General features: G+C 53.1%; 2 gene segments (V, D, J or C); one reads left to right on the top strand and one right to left on the bottom strand.

Annotated features, from left to right (window-relative positions):
• Nucleotides 1-1,854: 1,854 nt before the first annotated feature.
• On the bottom strand, nucleotides 1,855-7,485 carry LOC144929190 (Ig gamma-1 chain C region-like). The segment is given in 5 exon segments: nucleotides 1,855-2,261; nucleotides 2,594-2,920; nucleotides 3,108-3,425; nucleotides 3,897-4,193; nucleotides 7,437-7,485. Coding segments are annotated over 5 exon segments (1,332 nt in total).
• A 126-nt stretch (nucleotides 7,486-7,611) lies between these two features.
• On the top strand, nucleotides 7,612-21,222 carry LOC144929191 (immunoglobulin heavy constant mu-like). The segment is given in 9 exon segments: nucleotides 7,612-7,684; nucleotides 8,339-8,650; nucleotides 9,094-9,433; nucleotides 10,036-10,353; nucleotides 12,725-13,054; nucleotides 13,400-13,732; nucleotides 19,588-19,727; nucleotides 19,791-19,851; nucleotides 21,059-21,222. Coding segments are annotated over 9 exon segments (2,071 nt in total).
• Nucleotides 21,223-25,571: the final 4,349 nt, after the last annotated feature.

The raw sequence follows: 25,571 nt of genomic DNA on the forward strand, positions 1-25,571 counted from the left end.
TTCTGTCTGGAAACTCTCCCTGCTCCTCTCTGGGGTGGGGTGGGATGTGGGGTAAATGCTGACCCTGACACAATGCCCCTCTGGGCATGCACAGGTTCTAGCCTAGAGGACCTTAGAATCATAGAATCATAGAATATCAGGGTTGGAAGGGACCCCAGAAGGTCATCTAGTCCAACCCCCTGCTCGAAGCAGGACCAATTCCCAGTTAAATCATCCCAGCCAGGGCTTTGTCAAGCCTGACCTTAAAAACCTCTAAGGAAGGAGATTCTACCACCTCCCTAGGTAACGCATTCCACTGTTTCACCACCCTCTTAGTGAAAAAGTTTTTCCTAATATCCAATCTAAACCTCCCCCACTGCAACCTTGCCTCAGTGGGATCCTAGGGATTGCTTAGCCATCCATCCATCCTTGCTCATCCCTCACCATCCATCCACCCTCATCTGTATCTTCCATCCACCCACACTGATTTGTACCCATCCATCCATTCTTGTTCCTAACCATCCATCCATCCAATGTCCTGTCTGTCTGTCCATCCATCCTCATCCCTCACCATCCATCCCTGCAACCCCATCCACTTATCTATCTATCCCTTTCAGTATTCATCCACCCCTACCCCTCCATCACCATTGGTACCCATTGACACTAATCCATTCATTGCCATCCATCCTTTCCCAAATATATGTAGTCAGCCATTATCATATTTACCCATCCTTTCATCTCCATCTATCACTCACTCACTATGGGTAACAACCCATTCATCCATCCACCTGCCCATCCCCATCGGTACCAGTCCAGTGCCATATGTAACTACCAATCCATTGACATTCATTTATACATCCATTCATCCCCATCTCCTCCTGTCCATCTATGACAGTCCATCTATTTATCCATCCATCAATCCTTCAGAAAGTGTACCCATCCACATTCACCATCCATCCATCTATACCCCCCCACGCACCCCTCTATCCATCCGTCCACCCATCTGCGGATCCCCATACACTTTTTCTATCCCTCGGCATCTGTTTATCCATTGGCATCCACCCTCTTTGAGCCATCCAACCATCATTCCCTGAGTGCAGTGCAGTCTAGTTGCAGGCACACTGGGTGGGCCATTCAGGACACCTGGATTCTGTTTCTAGCTCTGTCATTGACATGCTCGGTGATTTTGGGCAGGTCCCTTCCACTCTTGGTACCTCTGTTTCTCCTCCTCCTCTTTCTGTATTTAGGTTGTGAGAAGGACTGTCTCCCACTGTCTGTGCCGTCCCCATCCCAACAGGGTCCTGGTCTCAGTTGGGGGCATAGGAGTTAATTTAATCCAAATAATGATCTTTCTATTTCTCTCCTCCTCCTTGTGATATCTCTTGGTGATATCGCCTGCCCCCTGAAGTATGTATCCGTCTAATCATCTCTTTGAACACCTGGCCTTCCAACTGAGATTGGCTTGAATGTGTCTGTTCCTCCGCAGTATGTCCGTGTGTATATGTGTAACCGTGCATCTACCCCCCTCTCCATCACTGTTTCCATGCTGTGTCTGTACTCATGCATGTATTCATCCTTCCTTACATGGCATGGACCCACATATCTACCTACCTTCCTTCCATGGCATCTACTCATCTTTCCTTTCATGGAATCTACCCATGTATCTATGTATCCATCCATGGTGTATATGTATCCACCCATACAGGATCTGGGTATTAGCACCCCCAGCCTTATAGCATCTCGGTTTCTCCCAGCCTGCAACTTGGGACCTCGTCCACCTTGGGCGACCTGCAGTTTTCACCCAGTGACACCACAACAAGGAGACCTGGGGGTGAGCTCAGGCTAGTTCCGTTTATTCACTTGTCATCACTGAGGGCACACAGATTATTTACAGGAAGCTGTACTGGACAATGCTACCAGTGGGGCTGGGAGGAGACGTCTTCATTTACCAGAGACTTTGCTGATGCTGCGTTGGGTGAACTTCATCTGCAGGGCTTCGTGGATGACCATGCAGGTGTAGGTGTCCCCGCTGTTCCAGCTGTCCTTGCTGACTTTCAGCTTGCTGTAGAGGAAGAAGTTTGAGTCGCCATCTTTGTCCTTCATGGGCGGAGTGGTGATGTTGTCAGGCTCCTTTTCACCTTCATGGTTCTTCATCCACTGCACCGAGATGTCCTCGGGGAAGAAGCCCCGCACCAGGCAGGTGAGGCTGACGGAGTCTTCTTTGCTCCTTAGCTCCTCGTTGTGGGGGCGCAGGAGGTAGACACCCGGGGTGGAGTGCTTTCCTTCGGTGGATGGGGATGGAGGACACAGATGAGCCAAGCACATTACTCATCTGGGGCACATGGGGATAAGGATGGTGTGTGTGTGTGTGTGTGTGTGTGTGTGTGTAGGATGGTAGGAACATCCCCTCTCTCCTTCAGGATGGAGGGGCTAGGGACTGGGAGCTGGTATCTCTGGAGCACAATTTGAGGGTGTGGATTTGGGGATGGAAAGGGACTCAGGGGCCAGGATCCCAGTTTGTTGGGGGTTGGGGCTTCCTCTTAAGGAGCATCCCCCCCTGCTGGGGGTGGGGATAGGGGAGTCTTTCCCCTTAGGGACCCTGAGCTCCTCTTACCTGGCTTCTTGGAGATGGATTTGATGAGAGGCGAGGGTAGATCTGAGTGCTCCACTTTGCAGGTAAAGGTCTCTCCATCCTCCCAGTCGCGGGTGAAGATGGGCATGGACCTGGAGGCGGTGAAGGTGCCGTTGAAGTGCTCATTGAGGGTCAGGATATCAGGGCTAATGGACTCTGGCTTCTCCCAGGACCAGACCACCCGGAGGCCAGAGTCGCTCGGCAGGTTGACCACCAGGCAGGTGAGCATGGGTCTCCGGGTCACGTACAGGGCGGTGGGGGATGGGGGCACCAGGAAGACTTGGATGTCGCTGGAAGATGTTGTTTCTTCTGGGGATGGGAGAGCCTGGGTCAGCCACTACGCTGGGTCTCCCCTGCCCAAGCCCATCCTGGTCTCCTCTCATGCCCTGTCCCCTAAAAAGCCCATCCCAGTCTCCCCCCACCACTCCTCTCCCACCTCGAGCCCAGCCCGGTGCCCCCTCCCCTTCCTAGGCAGCCTGGCCCCGCTCAGTGTCACCTCTGCACTTGTGGGCATGGTCCTGCTTTTTGCTTCCGGTGCCCGGGTGGTACACCTGGCAGGTGTACGTCTTGCCCTCCAGCCACTCGTCCTGGGAGACACTGGCATTGCTGCGGGTCCTGAAGGTTCGGCCGTTGGCGTCCTTCTTGGCAGAGTCGGTGTCACCAGAAAGTTGCCCGGGCTTGCCGTCCACCAGCCATTCCACCGTCAAAGGCTCAGGGTAGAAGCCGGAGATGAAGCACACCAGCTGGATGGCACCTGGCTTGCTGTTGCAGGAGGAGTGGAGGACGTGCACCTCGGGTTCAATGGGGATGGGCTCTGGGAGAAGGGTGGCAGGGGTTAGTTGTTGTACAGACCCCTCCTGGGCCGCCCTCACTCCCTGGAGCACAGTGCCCCCTACTGAGCCCCAGCACCCTGTTGTCCACAGCATGGCGCCCCTTACTGAGCCCCCACTCCCTGCAGCACTGGGCTCCCTACTGAGCCCTCTGCCCCTTTCCCTGCATTGCAGCACCCATCGCTTCTCTTTGCATGGTCTCTCTTTTCGTCCCTCCACCCTTTGGTGCGTGGTCTCTCTCTTTCCATACCCAACACTATCTACCTGTCCCTATTCACTCCCATCTCTCTGTGGTGTCTCTCTCTCTCCATCTCTCCTCCCACAGTGGTGACTCCCTTGGCTCACAGCGCCGGCAGGCTCCCATCCTCTCTCCCTGCAGCAGTCACCAGATCAGGGATCTGAGAGACCCCCAACCCCTCCCGTTCCCTCCCCGGGCTGCACCGCGCCGTCCCTACTTGGGATTTCCTTGGAGATGCTGGAGCTGGTGGGCCGGTGTTGTACGTTGCAGCTATAGGTGTTAGACTTCCAGCTGCTGGCCGGGACGGTGACCTGGCTGCTGAGCGCGTAGAGGCCGCTGGAAGGTTGCAGCAGGGAGGGATAGGTCTTCACGCCCGAGGGGGCGACGCTTGGGCTCCACGTCACGGTGAGCGGCTCGGGGAAGTATCCTTTGGCCAGGCAGCCGAAGGTGACCTGGGGGGTGTCGTCGCCGGTGCAGGAGGTCAGGGGGAAGACAGACGGGGCCGTGGGGCTGGCTGCAAAGGGAGAGAGAGCGAGGCCATGAGACGCAGCCCCTACCCCGCTCCATGCAGCACGGGGGCCCTAGCGTGGCCCTGGGCCCAGCACTCAATGCCGGGGGAGAGCGTCCCCTAACGGAGCCCCACTCTGCTCCATTCAGCACAGCAGACAGCTTGTGGTGACACTGATGTGTGTAAGTGGGTGCCTGAGAGAGGCTGCCCCCGTCTTCCCGGCGGAGTCACAGAGTCACCAGGAGCAGGGCCCCCAATTTAACTTGTGCTGCACAGACCCCGTTGTACTAGTGATTTTAGTTTGGGTAAATGTTATATTCTCATTAGGTTCCTAGGCAGTAACATCTTTGGCCCCTACTGGCTCGTAAGCATTTCTGTGGCTCAAACGCACATTGTTGGATATCCCCAATGAGTTCCCAGGACATTGCAGGAAAGACTGGGGCTGTTCAAGTCAACCCAGGACATATGGGCCCTTTGGGTTTGAGTTCGGGTTATCATTATACATAGGGGAGGAGGATTAAGGGTTAGGGTTAGGTGCTGGGGTTAAGGGCTAGAGGTTGCTGGGGTAGAATTAAGGGTGATGGTTTAATGGTTTGGGTCAAATACCTTTCCACTCTCAAGTTCAATATTTGTTGTGTTATGATTGGATTTCTAGCCAATCTTGTAGTCATTCAACCATCATATTCCTACCGGGTCTGATGCCATTTCTCAGAGGGAGTTAGTGAAACTCTTGGTTCCTAACCCAAGGGACTAATTTGCAAGTTCTGATAGTTCTTGTTTTGGGATGCTTGATACTAGACTGGAGATATCAAAACTCTGGTGCTTAGAGGGTCAAGGTGGGGAGGTTAGGGTTAGAGCTGGGGTTATGGTGAGGGGTATAATTGGTCGTTAGTACTTGTATCACAGCGGTCTAGAAAACCCAATCTAGGATCAGGGACCCATTGCACCGGGAGCTTTACAGAGAAATAAGAATGAGGACTCTACTGATCCCAGGACCATTGCAGCCTAAGCGATCTAAAGTCAGGGTTGGGGGGATAAGGTTGGGACGTTAGGGTTAGGGGTTGGGTTTGACGAGAGGGTCAGAGTTGAGGGTCAGAGTTAGGGAGTAGGGGCTAGAGAGCCGGGGTCAGGATGAGGATAGGACTATAGGGAAAGGGCGAGGTTTAGGGTGTTGGGGTTAAGGAGTTGGTGCCTCTGTCCACTGGGGTTAGGGTCCTGGTTAGGGAGTTAGGACAGAGTTGGGCGTCTAAGTAGTTGGGTTTAAGGTTTGGTTTAGGGTCAGAGTTCTGGGGTTAGAGTAAAAAACCTTCCCTCCCCCAAACTCAGTAGTCGACTGGTTTTCATGCCCCCTCGCGCACGACCTTTCTAGCCAGATTCCCACTCAAGAAACACTCATATTCTAACCAATTTGGATGAAGATTTTGCTGGACACTTTCCTAAACTCTACAGGAGAAATCTCCCAAGAATTTCAGTGGCCTCACTTTCTAGAAGCCCAAACTTGAAGTGCATTGGGGAGCAGTTACCGGGGTCTGCATCTCCAGTGGGCTTTAGCCGGAGACCTCAGAGCTCATCCCCCCTGGAAAGGAAGCCCAACGCGTCACCAGCTGAATGTGCCGCAAAAACGGAGCCAGCTCAACTCAAAGGCCAAATTAGGAGCCTGAACTCTGAGCTGTTGCCAGAAGAGGGGCTGCCAGTTACGTCCAGCCCCAGGCAGCCAAGCTGACATCTAGCTGTGCTGGGAACTCCCCATGCTCGGCCCTCAGCATGGAGCATGAGCACAGAGCTGGTGGAGGGAGGCTGGGACGGCTCAGAGAGACGTGTTCCCACACTCGGTGAGTTTAGGGTTTTACCTCTGACAAGGGACATGCTAAAGGGAAATTATGCCTCAGTTTAGAAAGTTTTTGGTTGCAGATATTTGCGACTGGGCTAAAGAGAGGAGACAACAAAAGCCCCTTAGAAACAATTCAGCTGTTCCCCCAAACCTCTAGTTTCAGCCCCCCCAACCCTGAGCACCCCATGTCTGCTTATGTCCCTGAGTCCTGACCCCCATCCTCCTGCTAGCCCAGCCCTGCCCCCCACAACTCTGCCAGTGCCCCTCACTGCTGACCTGCAGCCCCTGCTAGCCCAGTCCTGGGCTCCCCCCAGCCCTGCCTGTGCCCCTCACTCCCATCCCACAGCCGCCTGCTATTCCAGCCCTGGCCTCCCCCCAATTCTTCCGGTGCCCCTCACTCCCAACCTGCAGCCCCTGCTAGCCCAGCCCTGCCCCCCTGAGCCCTGACGGTGCCCCTCACTCCTGACCTGCAGCCCCGGCTAGCCCAGCTCTGGGCTCCCTCTACAGCTTTGCTGGTTCCCCTCACTCCCGACCCACAGCCCCTGCCAGCACAGCCCTGGGCTCCCCCACAGCCCTGCCAGTGCCCCTCACTCCTGATGTGCAGCCCCTTCTAGCCCAGCTCTGGACCCCTTTCAAAGCTGTTATCCCAGCTTATAGGTGGAGTGTGAGATAAGCACCTCTGTTCCCCTGTCTCTGTGGGGGGCGGGGGGCACAGCGCTGCCTATGTTACCCATCCCGACCTCCCCAGCATATCCAGGCTCTGCAGGGGAGCCATGTTCTGCACCCTGCCCTGGTTTTGGGTCCACACAGGGGGATGTACCCCACTGCCCTTCATAGGTGAGAACAGAGCACAACACTCCTGGCTCCCAGTCCCCCCGCTCTAAGTCACTAGACCCCACAGCCCTCCCAGAGCTGAGGAGAGAACCCAGGAGTCCTGGCTCCCAGCCCCCTACTCTAATCTACTCCCCTCCCAGAACTGAGGAGAGAACCCAGGAGTCCTGGCTTCCAGCCCCCACTGCTCTACCCACTTTTCTCAGCTCCCCTCCCAGAGCTGGGGATAGAACCCAGGAGTCCTGGCTTCCAGCACCATAGATTCATAGAATCATAGAATATCAGGGTTGGAAGGGACCTCAGAGGTCATCTCGTCCAAACCCCTGCTCAAAGCAGGACCAATCCCCAATTTTTGCCCCATCCCTAAATGGCCCGCTCAAGGATTGAACTCTCAACCCTGGGTTTAGCAGGCCAATGCTCAAACCACTGAGCTATCCCTCCCCCCACACCACTCCCATTCTAACCACCAGACCCCACTGCCCTCCCAGAGTTGGGGAGAGAACCCAGGAGTCCTGCTCCCCTCTCTTCAAAGTTTTCTTCCCTAAAGGTGCTCACTCTGATAGGGTTAAAACACCCCCTGTACTCACCCCAATAGCAGCCGCTTTCCTCTAATTTACTCACCAAATTATCAGCCATGGTGGGTTGCAGCCCGGCCCTGGAGACCGGGGGGTTCTGTCCATGTGTCCCACTGTGGTCTGTGTCATTTGGATTGTTCATCTGAGGTTTCTTTGCCTGTCGGACATCCCCTCTTCTTCCCCCACAATGGTCATCAAAGATAATTATAGGTTGTTATCTATCAGTGACGCCCACTCAGGAGCTTTTAGTGTTGAAGCTGGTGAGAAGGTGTGAAAATTGGATTGGATGGGGCGAGTGCTGGCGTGAAAAAACAACTTTCACTTGTCTCAACTTCCCCTTTTTGGCCCATATTGGTTGTTTGTTGGTTTTCACCAGAGATTCAGTCATGAAGCCTGCAGAGCGCAGAAAAGATTGAAGTCTCTGGTGTGTGTGTGGGGGGGTGTCTTTTAGAGAACCTGCCATGGGGGGGCGTGTGTGTGAAAAAACCGACTTTACTGCTGTCCTGGAGCTGGGGATAGAACCCAGGAGTTCTGGCTCCCAGCCCCCCCATTCTAAGCCACAAGACCCCACTCCTCTCGTAGGTCTGGGGATAGACTGATCCTGGAAAGGGAAGGGTAGTGAGATAATAGCTATTCAAATGTTTCCTTTCAGCGCATCTCTCTGTATGCATCACAAGCTCTTCAAGGAGTGAGTGATCTAGTGGGTTTGTGTGTGTATGGGGGTTGGGAGCCAGGGCTCCTGGGTTCTCTCTAGGACTCTGGGAAGGAGTGGGGTCTGGTGGAATAGAGAGGGGAGCAGGCTGACAGCCAGGGCTCCTGGCTCTGTAGAGCCCCCTATGAGGTTGGAGTCCCACCATTCTTTGGGTTTAGGATTCTCAGTTCTTAACGTCCTGACTTGCCTTTCTCTCTGACAGAGCTCCCACAACCCCCCTCTGTGTTCCCTTTGTTCCCCTGTTGTGACGACATTGCTGGGAGCTCCACTTGTGAGGTGACTGTAGCCTGCCTCGTGACTGGCTATTTCCCGGAGCCCGTGGACATCAAGTGGAATTCTGGCACAGTGACCAATGGGATCAAGACCTTCCCAGCTGCGGCACAGAGCAGTGGCAGGGCCTTCACCCTCGTCAGCCAGCTCACCGTCCCTGCCTGGGACCTGGTGAACAACACCTACCAGTGCAGTGTGGAGCACACTCCCTCCCATAAAAAGATAGATGTGGAGATCACGAATGGTGAGCTACATTGGGATGCCAGAGAATGAAGAAAAGACTGAGGCAGAAGTGTGCAATAAAGTGTCAGAGGGAGTGGGGCAATAGAATGACAGAGTCCATGGAAGGGAGGATAGAGAAGAAAAGGGATGGATGTATGGATGGAGAGTGAAGAGGGAAAGAGGTAGGGAGTGAAAGAGAGAGGGATGGATGGTATGGAGAGTGGGCTAGGTGGGTGGACAGATGGAGATACAGAAGTATGGATGGATACAAGGAGGGATGGCTGGAGCAATGACCTAGACAGAGTGATAGATCGATGAAATGGTGCGGAGGGAAGGAAGGAGGGAAAGGTAAAACTTTCCTCTCTCAGTTGTCATTCAGGACTTGAGCACATTGTCCTCAGAGCTGTACAAATGCAGTTGATTCATGCCTCTGACCTGGTATCCATTTTCTCTCTTTGCTCTCAGTATGTGAGGCTCTCATTCATCCTGAGGTTCGCCTCCTAGGCCCCTCCTGTGAGCGCAACGCCTTGGAGAAGCAGCTGGAGGTGGTTTGCCTCCTCCTGAGATTCAGCCCCGGTGCAGCCAAAGTGGAATGGCTGGTGAATGGCGAGAAGGGGAACCTTCCCACCACGGACTTGTCCATTTGGAAGGGCACAGACGGCTCCTACATGGGCCAGAGCCGAGTGAACGTCACCATTCGAGACGAGAGAGAAGAGCTGGGAGAAGGAGGACGTCTACACCTGTAAAGTGACCCACCCAGCGAGGGGAATGGAGCACTTCGTGCACAACACCAGCAAGTGCTTGGGTGAGGGGCTATGGCCATGCATGGCGGGGTGGGATGAAGGGTTACTCAAAAACCAGCCTTGCCTAAGGGTAGGTGGGACTGTGCCCAGATCCCAGGGTGATGGGTGACTTAGAAATACAATAGTGAGATGGATACTGGGAGTGGGTGGGGAGAGGGATGGATGGATGCAGTGATAGATATGGTGGTTGGATGGATAGAGAGATAGATCCTGTGGCTAGAAGGATGAATGACTGGAAGGAAAGATGGATATGATGGTTTGATAGAAAGATAGGTATGATGGATGGATGGAGTGAGAAAGGGGATGTATATATGTGAATAATTATTAATAAATAGATGGAGCCATAGATGTTGCACAGGAAAGTGTAGATGGAGAGGCAGAAAGGGATTGTTAGATAGCTAGAAAGAGGCTTTTTTTTCAATAGTTTCTCTCTTCCTTCCTTCTAACATCCCATGAAATTGAGGGATCACAAAATTAGGGGAATGACAGTATCTCTCTAATCTTCTGTAACACCCATCACTGTAGTATCCTTCATGGCCCAGGGAATTCATGGAGTCTTCTGCTCTTCTTTCCCTATTGAGATGAGTCCTTTGTATTTCCTCAGCCTGTCTCAGTAACTCAGTGGCTCCATCCGTCTATGTCACCGAGCCGTCCTACGATGACCTGATTGGGGAGACAGCCCGTGTGACGTGCTTGGTGCTGGGCTATATCTTGGTAGATGTTCAGGTGGCTTGGGAAGTGGATGGGAAAGCCAGCTCTGAGGTGGAGACAGGAGCCCCGGAACAAGCCAATGGGACTCAGAGCATCACCAGCACCCACAAAATAACCTTGGAGCAATGGAAGAGCAGGACCAACTTCACTTGCAAAGTGAAACTTCCTTGTTTTGGAGAAGTCACCCAGGATATGCCACTCATGGACACGAGTGAGTATGTCTGTGTTTAAGTCCTGACTCCCTTTGCAAACTCAGCCAAAATCACTTTACTCTTGCTCTGTGCCTGAGCCTGCAAAGTGGGGATAAGGCTCCTTGGTTTCTTTCAGCCAGTGTCTGTTTCTGGAACGGAGCTCTCTTTCACGTCCGTACATCACCTAGCGGGAGGGGGTTGCAGTCTCGGTTTGAGCCAGTAGACCCCACCACAATAATAGTAATGGTGAAGGTTTTCAGACCAGCTTTGGCCATGGAAAATGAAGCCCTTGCAATTCACTAGAATCCATTAGGGTGGTGAGGAAATAGAGGAGGATCCATAAAAGTTAGATTCATTGAGTCTGAGGCCAGAAGGGATCATTCGGTCATCTAGTCAGACCTCATGTTTCCCTGGCCAGAGTATTTCACCTATTTACCCCTTTATCAAGTCCAGTAACATGTCTTTGACTAAAGCTTCATCTAGAGACACATCCCGTTTTGATTGGAACCCCTCAAGGGATGGAGAATTCACCACTTCCCTTGATAGTTTGTTCTGATGGTTTTCTTCCAATATTGTTGCCTTACAATGAATTTGAATGTGACTGGTTTCACTTTCCGGCCATTGGTTCCTGTTCTGCCTTTTCTGCTAGATTAAAGAACTTTTTAGTACCCGACAGTTTCTCTCTGGGAAGGTATTCATACACTAATCAAGTCACTTCTTCAGTTTGCCCTGAACTGAACTAATATAACTCCTTAAATCTCTCATTTACATCTGTTGAATCATCATTGAGGCTCTTCTTTGAGCCCTTTTCAATTTTTCAAACCACAAAGTTGTGAAATGGGTGCAAAGAAATCTAGAGATTTTTATAAATGTTGGGTTGCTTTCATTTGTTTTCTGGATGGTGAGCCGGGAAGCTAAAGGGAGTGTGTGGGGATCATGTTTTCAAACTTTTCTTTGCAGTCAGTGGGGACAGACCCTTCCTTTTTTGATTAAATGAAAGCTGAGATTCCCTGGCCATCGCATGAGCTGTGGATTTAAGGAAAAACAGCAAATACCATAATAAATATGGCCAAGGTTGGTCACCCCTCACATGTTCGACTGAGGGACTCAGTGGAGACATAGTCCATCTCCGGGAGAGAAATTAGCTTCATATCACATCTCTGTCCCTTCCAGCCTACCCTGCCCATGAGCCTACGGTCTCAGCCAGTGTCTCCTGCCCGGACCCAGAGGAAACTCCAGGGAAGAGAGATTCCCACACGTTCCTCTGCGACGTCACTGGATTCTTCCCAGCAGACATCAGTTTCCGCTGGGAGCACAACGGCTCCATAGTTCCTGCCTCCCAGTACAGCAGTGGCCCCATCGTCAGATCTGGCCAGGCCTACTCCGCTCAGAGCATCTTGAGAGTCCCCAGGCCCAAGGGGGAAGGAGAAGCGGGGCCCCAGTATTTCTGCCTGGTGTGGCACATGACGCTGAATGAAACCTTGAAGGTCAAGGTGAAGGCAGGGAATTGTGAGTTGAAGCTTCCAAAGGGCGATGAGAGGGTTGTTCATCCCAATATGGTCAAGGCCCCCATTACCCCCAGGGGCGAGTGAGGGAGCTAGCACCAGTTCAGGCTTCAATGCTGGGGTTTCCAAAGGGATTCACGCTCTCAACTCCCACATCGGCTTGCAGTGAGAGTTGTGGTCTCAACCCCTGAGGGACCTTGGGAGACCAGCAGCCAGAATATCACTGCGGTAAAATATAATCAGCACCTTCTGCCTGTGTAGTGGGGAGGAGTTTCGGGGATGCAAGTTGTATCCTGAGCTCTGGATGTGGGATCTAGTACTTCCAGCAGGGGGCTGAGAGCCAGGACTCCTGGGTTCTATCCCCAGCTCTGGGAGGGGAGTAGTGTCTAGTGATTACAGCATGGGGGAAAGGAGTCAGGAATTACCATGGGCAGGTCATTTCTCCTCTCTGTGTCCCAGCTGCCATCTCTGTCATCTTCATTGAGCTCATGAATTTCAGGCTGGAAGGACCCTGAGTTGAGCAAACATGGCAGGTCTGTCCCCTGCCATGTTTTCCACAATGGGGCTTTCTCCCATCGGAGCCATAGACCTTCAGATCTGCTCATGGGACCCAGAGACCCAAATAATAATAATTGGACCCAGGAATCGCAATCCCTGGGTGTGTTGGAAAACCTCAGCCGCCGTTCCCGACACCACATGAGATGAGGGTCCTTCCCCTTCCCTCAGGGAACCCAGTGCCCTATTTCCCACCCCAATGACCCTCGGCCCCTTCCCAAAACAGCCCCTGGGCTTTGCACCCCTGAGACAGAGGCACTTAGTTATCAGCTGGTGCCTCTTGAGTATTCACTCATCTCAGGCCTCAACGCTGCCTCCTGCCCCCAACCAGGTGGCGGAAACTGTAATCAACATCCTCTGGAGGTCTTTCTCCTTCCCCCTTCCCTGGAGGATCTCTACATAGGGCAGAACGCCACCATCAGTTGTTTGGTGAGTAGCATGGAGACCCCCGGAAGCCTGGAGGTCTCCTGGAACTGGGGTAGTGGGGGCCCATTGGCCATGGTCTCCAGGGAGCCAGTGCTGCAGGAAAATGGCACCTACAGTGCAACCAGCATCCTGCGGGTGTGCGTGGAGGAGTGGCAGGCGGGGGAGGAGTTCACCTGCACAGTGAAGCACCCAGACATCCCATCGGCCATTGTCAAGACCATCCACAAGATTCATGGTAAGAACCCTCCTTTCCCCCGTAGGGGCTGCTAGCTCCAAGCTGGCTGGCTCAGGGTGTGGGGAATGGGACCCAGGTCCTTTTGTCTCCAGGGGGTGCTAGCTCTGATCTGGCATCAGGTCAGTGAGACTAGGCATTACACATTTGTGGGTGGGATGAAATGTGCAAATTTATGAGACAGAAGGGGACGGAGCGTCCGGACTCCTGGTTTCTTTTTCCAGCTCTGGGAGTAGAGTGAGGGGTGGGGTCCAGTGGGTTATAGCAGGGGGGTTGTGTGGGGGATGGCAGCCAGGACTCCTGGTTCTCATCCCCCACAATTAACCCTTTGGTGTTTCCTTGTTGCAGCGGTCTCTCCCCGTAACCCTTCTGTCTACATCTTCCCTCCTCACGCTGAGGAGCTGGCTCTCCGGGAATCGGCCACCATCACCTGCCTGGCCTCCGGCTTCCGGCCCAGAGCCATCTTGGTGACATGGACCCAGCAGGACCGGCCCGTGCCCCAGGAAGCCTACACCAACATCGGCCCCGTCCGGGAGGCCGGGAAGGAGGAGCGCTACTTCATCTACAGCAAGTTCAATGTCTTGGCATCTGAATGGGAGCGGGGGGACACGTACGCCTGCGTGGTGGGGCACGAGGGTCTGCCCATGACCTTCGTCCACCGGAGCGTGGACAAAGCCTCCGGTAAACCCACCGCCGTCAATGTCTCTGTGATCTTGTCCGATACCGACGTCACCTGCTACTGAGGAGCAGAGCCGCGTGGGCTCCTCACGGCGTATCTGAGATGGCCAGGGAACCTCGTGGGCTCTGGGATTCGTCTTAGCCTGTGTGTAAAGCTGTGGGAGCTCTGGTGTACAGAGCGTGGCTGTGTGTGGAATATGCCCAAATAAAAATGCAGCATGCCAGAGTTTGTGTTCAATGGGATGTCTTCTTCTAGCAGGGGCCATCTGGATGTCTTATCCACCAGCCCAGCCTCCCTCCTACATCATCTCTATCCATTCACCACCCTTCTTTCTGAAGTATCTCTTACTATCCATCCAGTCTCCTTATGCATTATTTTATGCATTATCTAGATCTATTCATCAAAGCTTCCTTCTGCAGGATCTATCCATCCATCCTATCCTCTGCCATACCTTTGTCTGTTTTTCCCTCTTTACTAGCTGTCCATTTTCCTGCCCACCTGCAGTCTCTCTCTCTGCACTATGTCTGTTTATCCATCTTTCCCTTGGCAATATTTGATTTTGTCTGTTCTCCCTTTTGCAATCCCTGTCCATTCGTCCAACATCAGCAGTGTCATCTGTCTACCTTTGCGTCTACAACATCCATCCATCCGTCCGAAATTATGCAATATCCCCTATGCATCCCTCCATCCTCATGCAGTGTCATGAGTCTGGCTGCCCATCCCTCGGCAGTGACTTGCTATTGTTCATGATATTGCAGCTCCTAGATGTCCTGACCAAGGTTAGGGCCCCATTGTGATGGGTGCTGCATGAACACACAGAGCAAACATCCTTAATGCAAGGTGCTCACAGTCTCATCACAGAGAGGCTGGGAGGGGGTATTTTGGCACAAAAGGATTATATCTGGGATGCTCGAAGGGGTGAGACACCAATCTCCCCCTGGAATTATGAGTTTATTTCAGTGGCAACTAATTGCCTAAGAGTCCTTTAAAGACCCCAGCCCAAGTGGCTTGTCTCTGGTCACACTGCAGGTCAGTGGGAGAGGTGGGAATAGAGCCCTGACCCCCCATCTCCAAGACTTGTGTCTTAACCATTGCACCTGTCCAGCAATGTAGCCCTAGCCACTCTGGTGTCAGAACCCCTAGCAGATGCGTCCTCACCTGACCACATAAGGTGGAGGCAGAGCCTCCAGGAACCTGGTGTTATGTCTGCAGGGAGCTAGGCGGCAGGGTGAGACTGAGTTAGGAGCCTTCATTCCCACCAGCTCTGTCCCCATTGTCCCTGGATGTGTGAACAGGTGAGTGGTGATCAGGGGAAGTGATTTCACTTCTGAGTACGGCACTGGGGAGACCGACACTGGAATACAGCATCCAGTTCTGGGGTCAATGTGCAGGAATGGTCAGAAGCGGTAACAGAATGTTAGGCTCCATTAGGAAAGGGACAGATAATAAGACAGTAAGTACCATATTGCCTCTGTATAAATCCATGGTATGCCCACAGCTTGAATACTGCGTGCAGTTCTGGTCGCCCCATCGCAAAAGAGATATAATAGAAATGGAAAAGGTACAGAGAAGAGCAACAGGGCTACGGAGCAGCTTCCATGAGGAGAGATTAAAAAGGCTGGCACTGTTCATCTAAGGAGACAGCTAGGGGGGATTTGAGAGAGGTCTATAGAATCATGGCGTGTGGTGAGAAAGTGAATCAGGATGTGTTATTTCCTCCTTCACATAACACAAGAGCCAGGGGTCACTCAATGAAATTAAATGGCCACAGGTTTTAAGCAAACACAAGGAAGTACTTCTTCACACAACACAGAGTCAACCTGTGGATGTTGTGAAGTCCAAAAGCATAACTGGGTTCAGCAAAGAATTAGATAAATTCATGGAGAATAGGTCCATCAGTGGCTATTAGCCAAGATGGTCAGTGATGCACCCCTATGTTCTTGGTGTCCCTAAGCCTCTTACGGTCAGATGCTGGGACTGTATGAAAGTGGATTAATCACTTGATAATTGCCTCATTCTGGCCATTCCATCTGATGCATCTGGTATCAGCCACTGTTGGAAGACAGGCTACTGGGGTAGATGGATGACTGGTCCGATGCAGTACCGCCATTGTTATGTCAACATATTCAAAAAGAAGTTTGAAAAATTGGAGAGAGTGCAAAAGAGAACTAGAAAAATGATTAGAGGGCTGGAGAAAATACCTTCCAGTGAGAGATGGGAGGAGCCGAATCGGCTGAGCTTATGAAAGAGACATTCAAGAGATGGCTTCATTGATATGTATAAGTACCTCCATGGAGAGTGACCGGGGTCCCTGGTGGGCCATGCTGAGATGGCCCAAGTAGGGCATATTGCAAAGAATAGGGCAGACAATCCCCCAAACTGGTGGTTATTCTGATAGATTCACCAAACTAACAACAAAACAGCTTCTACAATGCCTTACTGATTACCCAGAATCCAGAAATACAGTTCCCTTAAAGCAACCCAGCCTTGAGCTCCCACCCAGACAGCCAAGTCAAATATGATGAGGATTATGGAAAATCTTGTTAATCATACAAAAGTTCTGCCAATCCCAAGGGATCGGAGACATTGCCCATCAGGTCAATGAATATTTCAGATCTTACCCAAATAGATGCTTACAGCCAATTCTTATTAACTAAACTATAATTTATTAAAAAAGAAAAGAGAGAGAGAGAGAGAGAGACTTCTGGTTAAAAAGTACAGGTAGGAATAGAGTTCTTAGGTCAGTTTCATAGCAGAGATGGTTAGCTTCAGAGTTGCAACGAGTCCCTTCTAGAATCAGTTTATCAGGTTATAGTCCAATGTCCATGGCCAATATCAGGGTGATCCAGAATAGAACTGGAGGCCTCTGTCTTATGACTCAAACTTCCCCTGACGAAGCTTAAGCAGATCTGAGATGAAAGGATCAGGGCCCAAGAATTTTTATAGACCCCTGGCAGGCTACTGTCAGCCTCTTGACAGCAGGTATTCCTTGGGTGAAGGATAGTGCCTTTGAAGTAACTTCCTATTTCCTAAGCATCACCAGTAATTAGCTACCTGGATTAACATAAAGCAATTGCCTATCTCCCACCATGTGCAGGTACTTTACTGTATATTCTATGATTCTATATACTTCAAAGAGAATTTAAGACAGTGATATCACTACCTTCACAGTTCATTTAAATGTCAATATCTCCTTTTGATTTCTGAATCAGCAGAGTACAGTGATAGACAGGAACTGTTTGGTTACATTGTCAACCTCTAACAATATATATGTAAACACACAACACCCAAAGGCGCCGACTCCGTGAGTGCTCCGGGGCTGGAGCACCCACAGGGAAAAATTAGCGGGTGCTCTGCACCAAGCAGCAGCCAAGCTCCCACCTCCTCGTCTCCTTCTCCCACTCCCCCGAGCGTGCCATGTCCCTGCTCCTCCCCCTCCCTCCCAGCTTCCTGCTCCCCCCTGCTGCCTAACAGCTGTTTGGCGGCGCTTAGGACTTTCCGGGAGGAGGGGGAGGAGTGGGGACGCCGTGCGCTCAGGGGAGGAAGCGGAGAAGAGGCAGGGCAGGGGTGGGAACTTGGGGGAAGGGGGTGGAATGGGGTGGGAAGAGGGCGGGGCTGGGGTGAGAAAAGGCAGGGTGGGGCTGGGACTTTGGTCAAGGGGTGGAATGGGGGTGGGGCAAGGGCAGTGCAGGGGTGGGAAGAGGCGGGGCAGGGGTGGGGCCAGGGGCAGAGCACCCACTGGGCAGAGGGGAAGTCGGTGCCGATGACAACATCACAAACATTATCTACTACTATGTCTGTAAAGAGAAATCTGGGGCACAGCTGGGGAACCTTTGAAAGACTTGCCAGAAACAGACAGGAGTGGAGGAGCTTCATCACTGCCCTAAATGTCAGAGGCGTAATGGGAAGTACTAACTATGTCTCTGTAGGTTGAATCTGGGTTAAGTAGCCTACTAGTTGTGTAACCCTTTCTGGCCCTGTGTCACAGCGAGAAAACACTAGGCACTAAAGGTGTCTAACTTAGTATAGAAAGGCTTAAGAGGTGCCAATGGCTGGAAGTTAAATGCAGAGAGAACAAATTAATAATAAGGCACAACATATGGAAGGAAACCTTTGGAACTAACTTCCAGTGGAAGTGGTGAAGTCTCCATCTCTTGAGATTTGTACATCCAGCCTGGGGTCCCTTCTGGAAGATATGCGGCCATCAAAGACAAGTCATTGGGCTCCATAGTGGGCTAGCTGGGTGAGATTCTCTGGCCTGTGGCATACAGGAGGTCAGACCTGATGCTGTCATGGTTCCTTCTGGCCTTAAGATCTACAAATGCACCAGTCAAGGTTTCAGAGCTAGGAAGGTCATGTCAATTATCCACCACCAAACTCTATGGCCCAGGTCATAGAGTGCGTTGGTGGGAGAATTAAGTTTTCAGCCTGTACATCTGGAGAGCTGTGGTCTTCCACTGTGGCTGTAAACCAAACCCAGAGGGAATCATTGTCTCTGGGCCACGATGTTTCAATAACTGTAGTTTCCCAGATAAAGCGGAGCGGGACTGTGATCCTGACGTCCCTTTGAGTGCCCAGGTGTGTACAAAATTAAGGAGGCTCCAGGCCATTTCCCAGGCGATGTTCATGCCATTGACAAGACACATGGACAGGCTCAGGGAATGCTGGGCTGTGAGTCCTTCCAACTCTTGGGAACGGGTTCCCAGGGGAGCCCAGGCTGGTGGTGGGTGAAAGGGGCTCTGACTGAACGGTGTCCCATGTGGGATGAGTTGGGAGAGGTCTTTACTCAGTCCCCATGACACAACCACATAGACGGCTGAAGGAATTAGAAATGGGCCATGGAGACATCTGCCTACAGGGACTGAGGTCACTGCTGTGTGATGGTGGCAGAGTCGCCCCAAGGGAGAAGTCAGTTGGGGGCCATCACTTCTGTTCCAGTGTCTGAGAATATGGGGCAGCTCAGGGTGTTGCTGATGGGCTGGCCGTGCCTTTCCCCCCTTTTCGTAGGGCTTGAGGGTGGGCTGGTCAGGTGTTGCCCAAATGTGGCGATGGGCTACAGATCTTTCCCCTTCTAGGAGCATGGGTTTTAATGGAGTCCAAGCGGGTAGTGGCTTAAAAGTTGTTCCCATCAGATGGCCCCGTTATTAGGTGTATTACAGTTGTGTGTAGAGGTCTCCACTGAGTTTGGGACCCCAATGTGCTAGGAGCTGCACAACCAGAAGAGCTTAATATCCAAACAGAGAAAGGGTGTGAAGGGAAACTGAGGCACAGAGAGGGGAGGTGAATTTCCTGAGGTTCTGCAGTGTCAATGACAGAGCTGGAAATAGACCCTGGGGGTCCTGAGTCCCATCCTAGTGCTCTGTTCACTGCCCATGGGATGACACGAGTTGAGGGAGGTCTCAGAACAGCTCTGTGGGTAAATTCCCCAGGTCCCCAGAATAGGGATCGGGGGAATTGGTGCTTCTGCTGCCCGGGAACTGGTCCCAGCATGGCTCAAGCTGGCATTGGCTGGGAAGATGCCGCTGTTGGATGGGGGGTGCGTGGCCCCATTGAGCTATGCATTGGCAGGTCTCAGCCCAGCTCTGTTGCTGGCCTGGGGAGGGGAATCGCATGCTCGAGGTGGCTGAGGTGTGTAAAGGAGCCAAAGGGCGTGAAATTTAATGGAAGTTGGGGCTGAAATCCCTGAGGCTGCTGTGAGAATTGCAGCCTGTGACGGGGGGTCTCCCCCTGCAGCCTGCCCGGTCTCCCCTGGCCTCTCTCCTGCCCAGAGCCCAGATCGGAGCTCCCCGCTGTGCCCACTCAGCTCCCTGGGTTAACGAAGAGGCCTCTCTAACCGGCACGTTTGTCTCATCCCCAGCTCCTCACTGCCTAGTGGAGGACCAAGGCGTCTCTGTTGAAGGAGGAGAGGAGGAATCTGACGGTCTCTGGACACCTGTTGCCTTCATTGCTCTCTTCCTGCTCAGCCTGTTGTACAGCGCCGGCGTCACGCTGCTTAAGGTAAGAGCAACAGCTACCTTCATGGTCCCGCGTCACCGCTGAGAGCAACAACCCGTGCTCAAGAATCGATCCCACGCCATCAGCATGCAGCCAGCCGCCATCACCATCACCATCACCACCCATAGTCAGTGATTGTCAGAGGCCAGAGCCAAGGGCTAGAGCCACAGTCAGGAATTGGAGCCCCGGGTTAGGCGCATGGCTGGACCCAGACGGGAAAAAGGCAGGAGCTGGGCTGGACCCAGACGGGAAAAAGGCAGGAACAGGGCTGGACCCAGACGGGAAAAAGGCAGGAACAGGGCTGGAACAAGCAGTCACAGCTGCTATCGCAGCCCTGGGGAAATTCTTTGGGCAGCTGCTTAACTTCTGCTGGGCTCATGAACCGGGCTGCTGACTCTGCCAAGCAATCAGGGGGGAGCCAATCAGGCAGCCGGCTCCAGGCCAGGTGCGCACGTCAGGTTGCCTGGGACTCGCTCTGCTGCCAGCCCTGATTCCTGACAGTGACCAGCGATCAATGAGAGAGAATCAGGAGCGATTACTTATTAATAATCCACCACCCGTCATCACTAATTAACGAGCTGACATCAAGGTTAATATGGCAGTGATCAACACACGAGAATGAACAGTCTATTATCAATTCCAATCGTTTATCACTGAGAAATCAATAATCACGGATTGGCTATCCCTGGTCAGTACGGAGTGATCTGTACTTAATGCTGAATAGCCATTAATCTGCAATTAATTATCAATAATCAACACTCACAGATCAGTAATTAATGTTAAAGAATCGAGGATCAAGCATCAATACGCTGCTAATAATTATCAATTGATAAGAATCACTTGTCAATAATGAGGAATTAATGATCAATGACCAAAAATGAATGATCCCTAATTAAGAAGCAAGAGGAAATGTTCCAAGAGCAAGGCTCAATGAGCGTCAATCAATAAGCACTCAGCCGTGACCTCCAAGGATCAGTGGTCGGGCCCAGAAGCACAAAGGGCCAGAGGTGCCCGTGAAGCCGGTTCTGTGCCGGGCCGCGTTGCAATGGGGCTGGTACCAGAAGCAGGGAGAATTGGCGGAGGCAGCTGCGACTCCCCAGGGACTTGGTGTGCGGCACCCGGTGGGCAGTGGCCGTTCCCTGAGGCGGTTTGACAAGGCTGGTGTCTCTGTCTGGAAGATGAGCTCCAGCTCAACCCAGACATCCTGGCAGGATGCAGGCGTGGCTGGGCGAGGCTAGATGGTCCCAAGGGTCCCTTCTGGCCTTGCTCTCCCAGCCGAGGATGCTGCCCGTGAGCGGCACCGGCTGAACCCCTCTGCTCTCTGTGTCCCACAGGTGCGGTGAGTGCCCGGCTCCGGGCTCCTAGGAGGGGACAGCACTGCTTCGTCCTCTTCATTCCCTCCCTCCATCTTCAGCCCTCCCGGGCTCCGGCCCCCTCTCCGGACACCGGGAAAGACCATGTTCCACGGCAGCGCGGAGGGCGTGACAACGGCCGCTGAAGGGTCTGAGCTCCGCAGAACGCAGAGCAGGGAGGGCAGAGTCCTTCCCCGGACGTCCCCGTGGGGCAGCCCAAGCTGGAGCTTGAGCTCAGCCCCGTGCCCCTCAATCCTCCACCCCCATCCCACGGCAGGGACTGGATTTCCTTGTGTGTCTGTGTGTGCAGGGCTGTAGTGTCCTGAGGTCTGGTCAACGTGGACTGTGGCGAGGGAGAAGAGTCTCATTTGATCCACCGTTTAACTTGCAACTTACACGGGAATTGTGTGTTTGATCAAAAATAAAAGGAGTTAAGAATTGGTGGCTGCATTTCAGGGTGGTTTGGGGGATTTAACCAAGGAGAACGGTACCCACTGTATGTCCCAGCCCCCCGGTGTCTATCTACGCATCCGTCCATTCTCAGACATGCACATATCTTTCTTTCTTTCTTTCTTTCTTTCTTTCTTTCTTTCTTTCTTTCTTTCTTTCTTTCTTTCTTTCTTTCTTTCTTTCTTTCTTTCTTTCCTGATCAGTGGTATTCCCTGCCCCAGAGATCTCCCCTTAGTGCCCCTCAGTCCCAGCTCTCTGGGTTCGTAGCTAGGCCCCCGTCTCCCATTGGGGCCAGTGCAGTGGGCATCCTTCATTTTATTCTCCATGCTGGGAGGCGCCCCCTACAGACACGACATGACCCTCTGGAGGGTGTCAGGGGTCCCTGAAAGTCGGGGATGGAGGTTGTGAATGAGATGGAGCCTGATTTGTATATTTATTTATTTATTTATTGTCACTCAGTGCACACAACAAAAGTCACACCCACACACACACCACACACAAAAATCCCAATGAAGAGCTAAATATGCAAAATACAGCACGACAGACACAACTCTGGCTATGGTCCTGCCCCAGGGCGGGGGGCTGGCTGGCGCAGGGGTGGGGAAGGGGATATGGGGCCTTTCCGCTCTAGGGGGCGCTGGCTCTGATCCAGTCCTAGAGCAGGGGGCTGTTGGGCTCAGGAGGGTGGGAAGTGGGACTCGTGTTGTTTCCTCGCTAGGGGTGCTGGTTCCCTGCATGGTACGAGTTGTCCGGTCTCAGCCCAGCTCCCAGCGGGGCAGCATCCCCAGTGGCTGAGGGCGGATTAGGTCATGTGGGGTGAGCTCCTCGCTTCCCCCAGGGGGTCTCCCAGAGGCACAGCAGTGGTGGGGGGCAGCTGTGGGACTCAGGGTGGTGTCACCAATAGAGCCGGGAGTCCCGGCCCCTTGTCTCCGGGCGGACAGGGGCAGCGGCCCCTACACCATGCGCTGGACAGCGTTCTTGTACTCGGGGCCCCTCGCACGCCTCAGCTGCACCACGGTGGAGAACAGCCACTTCACCTGCAGGGGGGCAGAGAGAGCAGGGGTGAGAGGGGTCAGCGCTGGGGGAGCTGCTCGGTCTGTCTGTCTGTCATCCCTTCCTGCTTTTATGTCTGTGTCTCATTCACTCTGTCTCTCTTATTCACCTATTCTTCTTTCTCTTTCCTTCTTCTGTTCTTTCTTTCCCTTCCAAGCTGCCCTCTACTGAGCTAAACTCGTTCATTCCTTCGTTCCTATGTTCTCTCTCTCACCTTGAACAGGGTCACGGTGGCACTGTAGCAGACGCTCAAGAGGAAGAGGGTTATAAAGACTGAGAGGCTGGACCAGAGGCCATCAAGCTCTTCATCTCCGTCATCGCTGCAAAACTCACCCGACATGATCATCTCTGTTTGGGGGAGAGAAAGAGACATCAACTCCGACTCAGCCACTGTGACAGAGAGAGCTCGGACTCTGCATCCAACATCAATCCGCCTATCCCCTTCTCATCCTTCCATCCCTCCACCATTCCCTCTCTAGACATATCCAGCCATCCTAAACCACACACCCCTCCACCCATCCATCTCTAGACCGACCCCGCCATCCATCCATCCATCCATCCATCCATCCATCCATCCATCCATCCATCCATCCATCCATCCAACCATCCATCCATCCCTAGCGATGTCCTGCCCACCTATCTGTGTTAAGATACAACCATCCATCCATCCCTCCATACAGTCCCACACAGCCCTCACCCGACCCATCCATGACCACACACCCCTCCCCCATCCATCTCTAGATACAACCATCCATCCATCTCTAGATGCAACCATCCATCCATGACCACACACCCCTCCACCCATCCATCTCTAGAAACAACCATCCATCCATCCATCCATCCATCCCCACCCACCCCTCTACCCATCCATTTCCAGATACAACCATCCATCCATCTTTAGATGCAACCATCCATTCATGACCACTCACCCCTCCACCCATCCATCTCTAGATACAACCATCCATCCATGACCACACACCCCGCCACCCATCCATCTCTAGAAACAACCATCCATCCATCCATCCATCCATCCATCCATCCATCCATCCATCCCCACCCACCCCTCCACCAATCCATCTCCAGATACAACCATCCATCCATCTTTAGGTGCAACCATCCATCCATCCCCACACACCCCTCCACCCACCCATCCATGACCACACACGCCTCCACCCATCCATCCCTATACACAACTGTCCATTCATCCAACCATCCATTCCACACAACTTCACTCACTCTCTCCGTTTGCACACATTCTCCATCCCTCCATTCCCACAAGCGAGGTGGCTCAGGATCCCTTAAAGTGTGTGTGAGGTGCTGGGATGCAGCAGCGACGGGGGAGCCTCCTAAAGACCAGGATGGATGGATTTCATGTGTGTTCCTCTATGACGCTGATCCCAATGTACCTAACACTCAGGAGTCGCTTCAGATGGAACACAGCCGCCTCCGGGGCTGTTTATTTAGGGCTCCCATGGGTGGCACTGGGATGGTGACATCTGGTGGCTGTTCATAGGGGGCTCTCTCGGCCGGCACAGAGATGTGGCCCCCTTTGTTGTGGGACACAGGGGCTGTTTAGATAGGGACCCCTTGTCCAAATGCCAAGCTGTAGCTGACATGGGGGCTGCGGAACAGTGTCGCTTTGAGGAACAGAGCCATGAGTAATTTATGATGGGGAGGCTCAGGATCTCTCAGAGGAAAGATGGTGCCCCCTGCAGGATGGCGCCCCCTAGCACAGCAGTGGGGGCATTGAGATCAGCTCTGACTGTGGGGGGAGAACCCTCCATACTGAGCCCACTGCCATGCTCCCTGCAGGTGTGCATGGCTTCTGGATGACGCAGGTCTCATTCCCTACGTAAAGGGGGATCCAAGGATTTGGTTGGAGTTGGTAGCTGCTTCTTAGAGACGGGTGAGATATCCCCATATAAACTGACCCCCGCATACCCCACCCAAGCGTCAGACATGTCTCAGTGCTCGGTGAGGGGTCCGTGTATAAACAGCCCCCATGTTCCATCCCAGAGGGGAAGCAACTCAGCACGGGGTGAGGGATTCCTGTAACACCTGTCCCAGAGACGGCTGCATCTTAGAGCTGGCTGAGAGTGGAGGGAGAGCAGGCTGTGTGGCTGCTTCTGGGTGCATGTTTGTGTCTCTCTGTGTTGTGTGTCTCTGTGTGTACAAACATCACCGCCCAGGCGGGAGGGTCTCTGGGTCATGCCATGTTACATGTGTGTCCATCTGTACCAGATTGAGCTCTCTCTCTCTCTCTCTCTCTCTCTCTCTCTCTCTCTCTCTCAGCAACCACTGCAGTCTCCTACTTTGTGTGCCCCTCCCTGCTATCAACTGCACGGCCCCAGGAGAACAGCCCTCACACTGCTGCTGCTGGCTACGCACCCTTTAGCACCATGCGTGGAGCTCTGTCCTCGGCACTGGTGTGTTCGAGCCCTGCGCTCGCCCATCCAGCCCTGGGGCCGACACACACACACACACGTGCGTGTATGTGTGTGGGTGCCCTGTTGGGGCTAGGTAGGAGACAGGGCTCGTGTGTGGGGCCATAGAGGAGTCTGCCTCCTCTGTCCCACCCCACTGCCTGGGCCCCCTATGTCACCGGAGCTCGTGAGACTTTAGCTGAGCCCTTGCTTAGTGTCTGCTTCAGATAACAGCCCTACTGCTGGTGCTGCTTTGCGAGCACTGGGTGCCAGGAGCTGATCCCTGGTGCGGGGTGTTTGCTGTCTGTTGTTCTACCACCCCCTCCCCAGCTGCCACAGAGGGTCGGGGGTGGAGGGAGACCCCTTAGCCTCCTAGCCAGCGGGGGAGGTGTGTTTAGGGGTTGGGGAATTTGAATTGCCCTCCCTCCACTGATTCTGTCTGGAAACTCTCCCTGCTCCTCTCTGGGGTGGGATGGGATGTGGGGTAAATGCTGACCCTGACACAATGCCCCTCTGGGCATGCACAGGTTCTAGCCTAGAGGACCTTAGAATCATAGAATCATAGAATA

The sequence above is a fragment of the Lepidochelys kempii genome, chromosome 13 (assembly GCF_965140285.1).
Source record: "Lepidochelys kempii isolate rLepKem1 chromosome 13, rLepKem1.hap1, whole genome shotgun sequence".
Lineage (NCBI taxonomy): Eukaryota > Metazoa > Chordata > Testudines > Cheloniidae > Lepidochelys > Lepidochelys kempii.